The sequence below is a fragment of the Ixodes scapularis genome, unplaced genomic scaffold, assembly GCF_016920785.2.
Source record: "Ixodes scapularis isolate PalLabHiFi unplaced genomic scaffold, ASM1692078v2 PGA_scaffold4__175_contigs__length_147842914, whole genome shotgun sequence".
NCBI classification, from domain to species: Eukaryota; Metazoa; Arthropoda; class Arachnida; order Ixodida; family Ixodidae; genus Ixodes; species Ixodes scapularis.
In genome coordinates, this window is record NW_024609879.1 from 94,532,692 (window position 1) to 94,545,957 (window position 13,266).

The 13,266-nt window shown below is 44.5% G+C and overlaps 2 protein-coding genes across 4 annotated transcripts in view; one reads left to right on the top strand and one right to left on the bottom strand.

The window, feature by feature from the left end:
* Window positions 1–13,266, top strand: part of LOC8024671 — a 288,655-nt gene that overhangs the window by 270,896 nt on the left and 4,493 nt on the right. For 2 of the 3 annotated variants that reach the window (XM_042293216.1, XM_029979827.3), the window contains exon 2: window positions 12,761–13,213. In XM_042293216.1, coding sequence (XP_042149150.1) covers window positions 12,770–13,213 — 444 coding nt within the window. In that variant the 5' untranslated portion in view covers window positions 12,761–12,769. Of the gene's footprint in view, window positions 1–11,832; window positions 12,131–12,760; window positions 13,214–13,266 lie in introns of those variants that run through there. The other variant, XM_002406498.5, reaches the window with a different exon arrangement.
* Window positions 1–13,266, bottom strand: part of LOC120836730 (PIH1 domain-containing protein 1-like) — a 73,779-nt gene that overhangs the window by 34,781 nt on the left and 25,732 nt on the right. The window lies entirely within an intron of this gene.

Below are 13,266 nucleotides of genomic sequence, written 5' to 3' on the forward strand. Positions count from 1 at the left end.
TAAGACAGTATAAGGAGGTGGACAAAATTAACGAGTAAGCTGAGTCCTGTCTTTTTTCTGTCTCTTCTACCTCTATAGCCCAGTCTCAGGTCACGGTTAATATTCACCAGCTCGCCTTCACCCTTACCATATTTTTGTTAGATCGTTCCTTTCTGTCCTTGGGAACTTCAGATGATTGAGTACTAAATTGTAAAGTTCGGGAACGAATTTCCCCTTGTAGAGTGCTAGAAGTATGTTCGTGCAAAAAATTTCTTCGAGTCACCCTTTTTGTCTTTTGTTGAGTGCTGCCTAATTAGGATCTTCGACTATCAAATAAAATTCAGCTCTGTTTGAGATTTCTATGCCTTTGTGTCGCCAACTAGCAAAACTACAGTGTCGGGCAAAGTATATAGAGTTTAATCTTTACAAAATGTATAAAGTTGTGGTCAAAGTTACACAGAAAGATGTTTCAGCAGCATTTCTCAAAACAGAAAAGGCGCTAGTTCAGTTTCGATTCACCACTCCGTTGACCACCAGTGCTTTTGTAGCGCTGATGACTAAATCAACGCGAACATATATCGGTATAATTTGAACGAGTGTAACTTTACGGGAGTACATTGGAAGTTGTTGCAGATATTTGACTAAGTTACAGTTACCGCTAGCTTCACTGTAACTTGGAAAATGAATTATAGTCACATAGAAAGGAACAAATTACGCTAACCTAAGTCGTGAAACTAGCCGCCTAACCTACCCATGACTGGATTAACGCATTGATCGCTGACTAACTTCTTAACCGACTAATCGGTCGGAAGTCCCTATATGGGATTGGTAAGGGCCATATGATCTTTTCGTCGTTCTCAAATTTAAATACCGAATGTAATGAGTGCCGAGGCAAGGCTTCCACTTTTCCGGGATGCTTTAAAAGTAAACAACCGCGAACTTGACATTTGTACGCGCACTATTTGCCGCTTAAATTCCTTCCGGAACACATTCCTTTTGAATAGCGCAGCGTTCCGTTTTCCACGCTGTTGCTTTACCGTCGTGGCGTGCACTCACGCACGCTCGCTCAACCGGACGGACAAGGGAGAAAACTGCGTAGTAAACTCGACCCACGTGTCAGTGGACGATGGAGCGAGTTCGCCCACGCTGAAGGCCGTCGCTGCCAAAAGGCGCCCTTTGAATGTTCGATTACGTTCACACGCTTGCGACTTCCACGCAACCTCTTAAAATCTTTTACAACGAGAGACTATCGGTTATAATGCAATTAAATGCGAAGGTGCAATCGAGCTGGACAAGAATGACGAAAATATTCCCTGGAGAAGGGGAAGAAGAGGGACAAAAGACATTTGTGTTTGTCCTTTGTCTCTCTTGTTCCCCTCCTCCAGGGATTATTTTCGTCAGACTATCGGGCAGGCTCTTGGGTAGCCGAGGAACACTCGGCGGTCCCGTCATTTCCTTTTTTGTTTTCTTATTCTTTCTTTCTTTGTTCGAAAAACTTTTTCCAATGTTATAAACGACCATTTCTCACAAATAGCGGGTACATATGACCCCGCAAATACCGCAAAAAACCTTTGCTCTAGGGAAATGCAGTTATAATCGCATAGATGGCGCCAGCCTCCTCTCTCGTCGCATGAGTTTTTAAGGCACTCGGTCCAAAGGGCGTGTGAAGCGGCCTTAATTCTTCGGGCTCGTTCACACAGTTGCGTTTAACAACAATAACATTCTAAAAAAAAAAAAAAAAAAAAGTATGTCGTTTTACACTTTTTTGTCCCATATAATGAACCCCGAAACTTCAGTTGGCCGTGCAGCGCACTGGCGTCGAACAGACGGCCCTAACTTTTACGAGGGGTTTGATAACGGTGGGATATAACTTATTAAACAGCTGAAATACGTATCAAAAACTACAAAAAAAAAAAGAAAAACAACCTGAGGTTTTGCAATAAAAAAAAAAAAAAAAAGAACACCTCAATACACTAGCTATTTTAGTAAGTTGTACACATCGCGACACTGTTAGCGCGAACACGACATCGGCGCATTTTCGCATTTTACTTCTAAATCGTATTAGCGAGCACAAAATGTTATCGCTTACATCATAGAACTAAATGAGCTCTTTCCGTAGCAATAATAACTTGGATGACATCCCTTGGTTTCAAAGAGAACAACCGGCGATCGCTTGTTCGCGCTGACAGTGTCGCGCTCTGTACCACTCGGCTTATCAAGTCGCCCGTGAAAGTACCGTTGGTTCGAAGTCAGTGCACGTCGAACTAAAGTTTTACGGTGTCTTATATAAAACAAAATCTGTAAAAACATACTTTTTTTTTTTTTGGTGGAGATTTAGGACGAGTTATTCGGGAGGCGCTGGGTTGCACGATGCAACGCAATCGACGCAAGTGCGTAAACGAGCCTTCACGTTACGCAGTAATTGAGGAAAAGACACCGTTTCTGATGACATCGCATGTTCGTACCGCAAATGGCTACGCTTTTTTTTTTTTCACTTTTCTTTATTATGGACATAGTTCTGGCGGTTTATTGCGGATTGCGTATTTCATTCCACCTAAAGAGAATTAATTAGAAAGCCTCGAGGAAGAGTGCGTTCAATTCAAACCATGAAGAACGTTTGCACTTGGCGGCATTAAAGATGGCGGACTCTTTTTCGCGCTTAAAAAATACTTATCCTAGCGTAACAAAAATGGTGTCTAAAGAAAAGGGTTAGTTTACTATTCGCATAAAATATTCAAGCGCTTCCAGGGTTGTTTATAATTGGAGTTACGTTGAAAAAAACACTCGTAACCCCATAGACCCACAAAAAATATTTGCAATTCAGTGGCGCCCATAAACGAGTATACCTCGGCGAGCAGTTGAACACACTCTTACTCGAGGCTCTCCAGAATTAATCGCGGAGAAACTACGAAGATTTTGTCGGCTTCAGAAAGGAGGCTCAAGTTTGCCGGGTCACCTGTCACATACCACGCACGACGACCCGTTCGAGAGAACAAAACGAAACTAGAGGCTGTAGACCCTTTTGCTGTTTACGAACATGAACCGCGGCTTGCGTACCAAGGGACTTCCGGTCGCTTGCAAACCTTAGCAAACCTGTCGAGTTTCCTTATGTCACCTGTGCTAGAAAGCATAAATGCTACACGGACAACAAAGTTGGAGGTTTAGCGAGGACCTCCAGTTCTACGATTTCTTATCTTGGAGGAGACAAGTCGGTTTACAAGAATATTCGAAACATTTTAACAGATCTCGCGTTTTTTTGTTCTTTTGGCGTTCACCCGGAGAATAGGTCGTTAAATGTTTCATCGACGTTTCAAGCAGCGGTGTTAAGGAAGGCTTCGTTCGTTCTTTTTATGAACCGGAAGTTCGCTGGCACGTCAAAGACTGGAGCACCGCCTGGTGGCGTTTGCAAAGAAGAGTCGGCGGGATTCAGCAGAGTCCGTTGATGCTGAGCGCGTGCTGACACTCCCACAGCAAGCCTTTCCCAAGATCAGCATGGTTATTCTTGAGAGACCATCAGTTGTAGCACGTTTTGAGCGTGCGCTGTGAAGAACGCACGCCCAGTGAATATACACCGCCTATTTGTCGCTGATTTGTCGGACCCGGAAAAGGACCAACAAATCACGACCTCTTTCAAAGACGGTTCATCGGGCCTACATGTACGCGAGCAATCGCGGGGGAAAAAAATCTTTATTAACGTGAAAGTGCATCGAAATACTGCGTATTGAGGACGTCGAAAGACCGCCGAATTAGTCTGCATATCAGCTATCGCGTCATTAAAAGTCCCGAGACACTCTGACTCCTCTGTGTCGGTGGTTTGAACGATCGGAACAAAGACCAAAAGTAAAAGGTTGTCGAGCGAAGGCGAGCAGCCGCTCGAGGAAAGGGAAACAGGAGGCGAGGGAAGAGAGGCGCCAACCTTGACACCGGAGCCTCGCAGACTGCTCGCGATGCTCGCCAACGGGCTTTGCATACCTCGCGAGCCTTTGTTAGACCCTTCGTGAGTGTGCGAGGAGAGAGCGGGAAGGCTCAAGTTCACTTCCGCAAACAGCTGACAGCGACGCTCTTTCCCACTTATATTTTTCTCCTCACTCGAGCATTTTCAGAAACGGTGCGGCGGTGCAAAATGTTTACCTAGACAAGAGGGACGGATTTTAATCGGAGAACCAGTTTCCGAAGAATGTCAGAAAGCAAGTTCTTATGAGAAATGAGGCCCGCGCTTCGGTTTCCCACGACCTGTGCATCCGTTCCAAAGGGGGTCCCACGCGTGCGTACGAAGAGCAAAGGTGCTACGCCGACAGCGACTCGGTCATAGAGTCAACTCTGCGTCTTGCTGGACGTTCAACAACAATAAACAATATACCGAAATTAAAAAAAAAAAAAAAAAAAAAAAAAAAAAAAACGCCGAAAAAGACAAGGACAAAAAAGTGGAACGACACAAGGCGCCTTGTCTCGTTCCACTTCTTTGTCCTTGTCTTTTTCGGCGCTTTTAATTATTTAAAGAACCATGAACCAACTGGCCCAACTTTCCACTTTGATGAAAAAAAAACACAAAAAAACGCTGTTGTTGTGTCGAGACATAAAATATCGTACATTTACCTAGTCCGATCAAATTGATTCAAATCACGCGATAGTCACTCGAACCAAAAGCAGATCATGCTCAGAGATCATTCGAGTAACCTAAGGACAGTTCCAGCGTCAGCATCGTTTATCGCAGGGGTTCCGTGTTTTCGGTAAATATACCGCTATATATCCCGAAAACTAGCCCCCGAGCCGGTTTTATTAGAATGCGAGAAAACCGAAAAATACCGAAATAAAAATATATTTCAATGAAATAAAAACTTTACGAAAAGGAAAGATTTATCTAAGCTTCTGGACTGCCCGCGCGGCTATTTCCTTCGTCGGAACCACACCCCCAGGAACGTTTTCCAAATATTCGAGTCACGAGCATGTTCCCTAAGAATGTCTTTCTTGTGTCCTACTTCTATCAACAACGCAAAAACAAATGCTTAGAACACATACACGCACAAAGATTTACACCAAAAACACCGAATCTATGGTAAAAATACACACCGAAAAAACAACTCCGAATTCGCAAAAAAAAAAAAAAAAAAAAAAAAAGAAAATGAACTCCGAAAAAACGGCACCGGGAGAAAAATGCGAAGTCAGTGGACTGCGGTCGGCGGACGTATGCTCGGCGTCTGATAATGTTAACGCAACATGGGAGGTATTGGCAACATATTTATCGCGCGACTATATCACTCCATCGTAATGAATACGTAGGATATCACTTTAAATAGCAAAATGTTGCGCCCGCGAAATATTGAGCCAGCGTGAATAATGTTATTAAAGTCGTTTACACGTTTCATACAAGACAGCTATTGCGCATGTACCGAACGCATTCCAGAAAGCAGAAAACAAAAATGTCATAATTGAAAAAAAAAAAAAAAAAAGAAATGAGTCGTTCGTTGTTTATACAGCGGGAAGTTAGTCTGCCAGAAACATGGCGACATTGTTACCCACTATAGACGAGAATTTTAGCCTGTGCAGTACAACTGCTAGCCTGGGGTCTTTCACGTGCATCACGCCGATGCTCATCCAGATCGAAACGTGCAGAAGGACCGACTTCCTGTCGTAAAAACATCGAGCAAACCGTTATTAGAGAAGCGGGCTGCCTAAGGGATATTTTGTAACTGTCATAACTTGTACTTTCTTATATCGTACGTTCAAATACGAATCTCTACATTTATATAATAAAAGTATACGTTCTTGACGTCACGCAAAAAAAAAAAAAAAAAACTTCATATTTTTTAATGGGGGATTGTGCACATGCGTTAGTGACGCCCCTGCGAGCAAATCGTTTGTTTAGCAACAACGACACGTCGTGCATACTTGGAAGGCTTTTGCGTGGATCCTAGAGCAGCGGATGACCGGAACTACGCTTCCGGCGATTTTTTTCTTCGAAGGCAACTTTCTCAGCCCCTCTCCGAGGCGTGCCAGGGCGGATTTCCGCTATTCAGGGGGGGCATGCCCCTAACAGGTGTGCTTCCGCTGCGCGAACACCGTATACACACACCGCCCCAAACCACGGCTCCCGTGTCCTCCGCATGCAAACCACCACAGCGCTTCCCCCGACTGAGCAGACTCGGTGACGCGACCACGGGGCGGATCGTGGGATGCGCGGACCGCTTCCTCTCAGACTGCGCCGTGCACTCGGAAAAGGCAAAAAAGAAGAGAAAGCGGAAATAATATACGCGTGAATGGTTGCCCTTCGGGCCGTAAAATTTGTCCTATACCGAATAATGCGTTAAAGGGGTACTCCGCCGATTTTTGAGCTACCTCAACTAACTATATTTTCTGACTCCCAGGCCTTTGCCCTTTCTGGTATGCTATTTAGTATCGTGAAATTCATAATAGTTAATGCGAAATCGGCAAATGAAAATGATGCAAAAACAAACATTCAAATATACCCGCCCTTTTCAGGGCCGTGACGTCACTGGAAGGTTAGCTTGCCAGTCGGGCGAGCAGTCTAAAAAATAGAATATGCCAAACATTTGTTCCGTGCTGGAGCGCGGCTATACTGGAGCGACCTTCCAAAGCATTCATTCGACACCATGAAACTGCTTCGAATCAGTTGGGAACAAATTCTGCAGTCCAAAGAGTGAACCCCTGCACTTCCAATGACGTCACTTTTTCATTGTTGCCAGTAGAGACTTTCAGTTTGAAAAACACGGTGAGGACCAAAATTGTAAATTCAATAACTTCGTGAAACAAAAATATTTTGACCTAATATTTGGGATACTATTTTGGCGATGTTGTTTGGCGAGTTTAGCAAAATTTCAAGCAAATCGGGGACCATGAAGAAATCGGCGGAGTACCCCTTTAATCGGCGTTCTTAATCGATCTGAATCCTTCTATACAGTTTAATCAGTGGCGAGATTCACGAACGAAGAAACCCGCGATGCATTCGAAATACGTAAAGAAACTGCTTCGTTTGCCGACTAGCAGGATCAAACACATGAAAAGCAAAAAAAGAAACGCCAGTACAGGGCGTTTTCACGTGACTTCAATCCGCCATTTTGTTGTTAGTTCGGTTTTTCAGACAAAATTACTGATTTGAAGAATTATATCGCAACCTGCTGAGAAGATGTCAGCCTTGAAAGACTCATAAGCTTCTATGCTCTACGCATACGAGGGGTCACGAAAATCCTTGGAATGCTCACCTTCGGCACACGCCAGACGTACAGTTCACCAGAACAAAATGGTGGACGAAATTACGTCAGTGAAAACGCGTTATTTATTGTGAACAATTATATAAGTATAAGAAACGAGTGTTTGCGCGCTTCCAGGAAACACAAACGTACGATCGCGATATATTTTCACTATCTGCGGTGTATATATTCATACCTCGAGTGCACTTTGTGGTGCGTGTCACGCGCCTCTATAAACATCTGCATGCCTGATGTGCACGAACACGCAAAGCATTTTTAATCTCAGTAAACTTACGAGGGGCGTTCATACAGTTGTAGTATTATCGGCACCAAAAACTACCAAAAGGAGTACAAAACAACACGAGAGCGCGCGTCCCTCTAGTTGTTTCGGCACAGTATAAACATAACGCGTTATAGTGCCGCGCGGAACGCCGATAGGGTGTAGAATCAAATATGACACAACCCGTCGGGAAAATCAAAGCAGTGATCCGTTTTCTCTATTTGAAAGGAGATTCATTTTGAACTGGTGACGGTGTTCGAGAAAAACGCCCCAGTTTATGACGCGTGGTTAAATCACCAATCTCTACTGTAGTAGGCTGGATCGCGGATCGGGAGCCCGATCCGGACGCGTTCGAACGCGAAAGCCGAACACCACGCACCGGCGTTCCGCGCTAGAACGCGCTCGACGCGTGCAGTGGAGAGAAAGGCAGCTAGCTTTAGGTCTACCCACTAATCGTTCCAATCAGAGCTCGGCGTTCTTACGCCCCCTCTCCCTCAGTCTGTGCGCATAACTTCCATTGCATTCTCCTCGCGTGTGCACGTCCCCGGCGGCGCGCGATCGCGATTATGCCCGGCCATTTCCCCAGCGTCCGGAACGACATCTACGTGTGTGGGATGCCGCTGCTATTTTATCCGGCGATAATGATTTCAAGATCGGCAGAAAGTGTTTTTTTTTTATTGTGGTTGCACGAAGGAAATAAAAAAGTAAGACCAGGAGATATGACTCACTACTGTATAATTCCCGCAGCTGCGCGGAGTCTCTAGATAACACTAATAATAATAATAAAAATCACGTCTGACGCCAACGTCCCGTTCTGCCCTGCGAATGGTGTCACCTGTCGCGCGAGTCGGAGCAGATGCCTGAAAGCGCTTCCCGGGAATCCGAACGTCACGAACCCTGTTTCATTCGTTTTTTTTTTTTTTTTTTTTTTTTCCTCTCGTAGCATCGCGAGGCAAACGCTAGAACGCGATAATGAATGGAAGCGGACGGTAGTGAGGAAAATAGGGCTGTGAGTCTCGCGATGCACGTAAGAAGCGAAGCTTTAGTTAAAGTTCAAATGTGTCAATGCCGGACGCAGCTTATACCCACATCGCGCGATACGCGTCGAATACGAAACTTTCGTAACGATTTCTCTTCGGTCGCTAGAACGAAAGAGAATTACAAATGGCAAACGGAGGATCGCTAAAAGAGAGTATAGAGACTCAAATGTACGCGGTGTCATGTCTGTGGAAACAAAGCAGCAAAAGTACGCTCATTTTGTTTGTTCCAGCAACACGCAGAAATATGCTAATTTCGGATTTCTTGGTCACGAAAGAGGAAAAACCAGCTCTCATGCACGGAGCACCGCCCGAAGTGACGCGTCGACGTACTTCCTGGCTCGAATGCAATCGAACCATGCCAGGAGCTTTCGAAGGTGATAAGGAGTGTGCTGGAATCTCGACGCACTTTTGGCACACCTAGCCAACAAAGGGCGACGAAAGAATTTGAGCGTCCATTGGCGGTTGCGTAGAGCGTAGGGTTGCCACCTTTCCTCGACAAAAAAAAACAAAAAAAAAACGGCTATTCCGGCGGAACTGGTGGGTCGTAGTTATGCGAGATTGAACTGGAAAAAGGAAAGACGCAGTGTTGACAGTCTTACTTGATGCAGAGATTCAATCCCAACGTAAAATGCCTTGACATATATCTGTTAATACACCATAGCACAAGAAAGTACACAAATACACAACACTGAAACGATAATTGCTGTTTCCATAAAGCGGCTGCAAATTAAATAACGCTTGAAGTAAAAATGTCTCTAAGACACTGACATGATGCTCGGCGAGCAAATTTCGAGCGTGGCACCATGACTCCTTTCCAGACACCCATAATGACTTCATATCTATTATGGTTCCAGAGTGCCCGGTGTTTAATAATAGCTGAATCCCGTTCCCGCTTCTTTATTACAATATCGTCACGTTCTTTTAAATACTTGCTTCCTTCACTTAACCATACTCCCAGATATTCGTACTTTTCTACGTGTTCTATCACTGTGTCTTGTACCTCCAGGGGTTCCCTCTTCTCGTCCTTGAAAACTATTATACCCGACTTGACCCTACTGAAGTTTAGGCCTCAACTGTCCCCTTCCCTGCTGCAAATCCTAATGAGTTCCTGTATTGCCTCACGACTTTCTGATATGAGTACAATGTTGTCTGCATACATTCCTTCCTCCATGTAAGTCACGTCAAAACCTAGGTTGCGCTGCTCTAATCTTTTTACCATCTCACTGACGTATATCACAAAGAGCAGGGAAGACAATGGGCAACCCTGTCCAAGTCCTTCTTTTATTGCTACTGGTCTTGTAGTTTCGGCTTCCCATGTTATAACTTATAACCACCACATTCTCCATATATACCCGTTCTAGAAACTTAACTATGGGCCCCAGCCCACTGGTTTCAGAGTTTTTCGTGATTCACATTGTCATATGCCCCTTTGATGTCCAAAATGCTACCCATAATGGCCCTTGACTTGTCATTGCTATGTCTATACCCTGATCGATTATTATCTAGTTATCATCTAGTCGTCTATCCCTCCTGAAACCGTTTTGAAGTTCCCCCCGAATCTGCTTTCTCTCTGCCCATTCTTCCATTATTTTTACAATTTGCATAGCTAGTCTGTATATTACTGAAGTTACTATGATTGGTCGGTATGATTTGATACTGTCTTTGTCTCCCTTGACCTTATATATTAATCTCATCTTGATCAATTTCCAGTCACTGGGTACTTCCCCTTTTATAATGATCTGGTAAAAAAAAACCTGCCTGTTTCAATTTGCTTGTTTTGCCTAGAACTTTTATCAATCTCATTGGTAAATGAGATTGATGGAGCTGGTTGCAGTTCCAGCCGGAACCTTTCATTCTGCTTTTTCTCATTCCCCAGTGGTTATTTCCTCTTCTTCACTATAGTCCTCCTTTTGTGTTGTGTAGACAATGCCATTCCCTACGACCTGATCTGGTTCTAACTCCAAAAATGCTGCTTCGATTGTATGTCTAATGTATTCTCTTGCTAGACTCGACAAATATACATTGTTGCCAGACTTGAAAATTAATATTTCGTTTTTTCAGGCAAAACAATCTTGTTTGATGCATATATTGACACAGCTATTACTAAATGAGGTGATATACTACAAGATAATTGTATCGGTGTCATGTTTGTGTGTTTACAGGCAATTTTACAGTGCCTTTTTGCACAAGTGCATGGTGTGACAACGAGCTTGGATAGTAGGGGACGCAGTCACGATACGCGACTTTCGGTTTTGAAGCCTCAACAGCGCCAGCCTGCAAGTCTGTACACATCGTGTACATAGTAAAAATAAAGGCGATAACACCGTGTTCTGCCTTACTCTGCGATACACAGTTTCGTGCGCGAAAATGAATGTAACGGCTGCTGAGCCTTCACCAGACGAGATAACAATATTATTGTAAATATGCATGTTTTTCGATTTCAGTTACTTGACGCCAGCTTTGCATGAAAGTGTGCGTCTTCTTTTTTGCAACATCTCGTATTTAACTTTTAAAATGCAGATTTCTGATGTTAGGACACACGAGGACGTTTAAGAAGATGAGAAGAGTTAGCAATGTCGGATGTGTGACATCGGGCATGATAGTTTTCCGTTTAGTTCTATACGAATAGATGAAAACTGCGAAAGAACGCTAATTAAAGAGCAATATTTTTTTTTTTTTTTTTTGGCACAAACTACATTTGAGCCGAAAGCAGGATAGCTATAATTGCGAGGGGTGCTTTAAAGTGCTTGTCAGTCAATGTTGCAGCTACCTCGTTGCATCACTGGAAAATATATCAAATGATAATCACGCTACCCAGAATGTACCGCATCATTTGTCACTTTGAAGCTCGGCAGATTCGGTCCATCCATCACTATAGAAATTATCGTACTCTGCTCTAGCTGCGATGCTCCAACAGCGAACACATTTAACGAGTAAACGGGAAAGCATAAAATCGAAATGGAACAGCATGGCATTGAAACATGACCTTCATTTAAAACCCGCTTTTTTTTTTCTTTATTCTTTTTTCCCCCTGAGGGGTAAGTGTTGTTTCCACAACTACGACGTTGAACCTTACCGCGGTGCGTGCCTTCAGCCCGTTACCTACGACTACACTTTCCGGGGTTTTCTGTTTCAAAATGCCATTTCCCCGACGCTCAAGGGCGAGCCGGTGTGCGAAGCAACAACTGCATACGGGCTTCCCACGTAAACCAGGAGACCACAGCGAAACAACAAACAGAAAAACAATATAGCCGAGAGGCCGAGAGACGGCAGCAGGACATTTCCCTAGACCTACCTACGTCCCTAGATCCTGCCCCTACGCCTTGCGAGATGTCCCTGTGTGATCCTGGTTTAGCGCCTACACGTGCGGTCTAAAGTTTGGCAGTGTGACTCTCAAGCGGATATCTGCTTTATCTCTTAACATAGAAGCTGTATATCGCCCAGGTATCGAACGTCCTGTAAAAGAGACAGATGTTAGCTTGCGTAATGAAGATTACGGAGAATATATAACAGCGGTCACAGTTGATCCGGACGCCACAAGCGAGCCGGTACCAAGACGCGAGGCGTCTAACACAGTCACTCGGCTGTACAGCGTTTTCTTACCAATTCAGTGTTTCTGAAACGTGAGTAGAAGGTCTCTATCTTCTCCAGATGTTTTAAGTGGTAAGCAGAGGCTCTCGTGGTACGTACTCAAGAGCGCCAGCGGCGCTTTGTTGGACGATGTGGTAAAAATGTTCGCGCAGCTAACCTTAGGAGGCGTTGGTGGGAAATTTTTTTCCCCCAACATTTTCACGAACCACTGTAATCGTCAATCTCCAGATATGATAAGAAAGTTGGGTGGTACAAGGGATATGGCGGAGCGTTTTTATCTTCATGTGTTTGTGTTCTGATTCGAGTAACACAATCGTGAAAGCATATATGTTAATAAATTATACCACCCAAGCTGCTTAACGTTTTATGGACAGTAAGCGAGAATCTTGGATTAGATAAGGCTTCCAGAGTTCCAAACCTTGCATACCATGAAATTCAGAACTTAGCTCTATGCCGAAAGACCATAAGAGCAGTGCAGAACTTTGAAATAACTGGAGCATTAAATCTCAACATGGCAAAGAGAAAAGGAATGCGACAGCCTTGACACCATTCAGAGTTTATCTCATTACCATGAGTTGAGTAGACATGCTGCATCTGGAGACTATAGATGAATACAGTATGTGAAAATAAAAAAATAAAAGCAAAACCTTTTCTGGTTGCAGAAAACAAAGATGCAGCCCAGTTCCAGGTGGTCTAGAACAACTCTGGTGGTGGTGCTGCTGCTGCTAGTATCCTGCTGCACTGCCAAGATAACCATCATAGCCCCCCAAGAAGGACGGCAACCCGCACCTGTGCCCACCGAAGACGCTCCGACGGTCTCCACCGAAGACTTTGAGGCAACATCTACTGAAGATCCAGATTCGGCGTCGACGGAAGACTTCGGATCCACGTCCACCGAAGTGACAACACTGGTCGGAGGTCACTCAGAAAGAACCACGGAGGCCCAGCCTGAGACTCGAAAACCGTTGACCAACTACTCGGCTCCAGAAGGCAAGCCTCGTAGGGCATGTCCCAGGATGGAGGACATCCATCCGTGCAAGTGTGTCGAGTTCAACGGCATAACACCGGGCTCCATCGAGACGGTAGTCACGTGCAAGAACATCCGAAACAAGGAGGTACGTTACGTGCAACCACAGTTTGTCAATGCAGCTAGTCTTGCCACGAGATT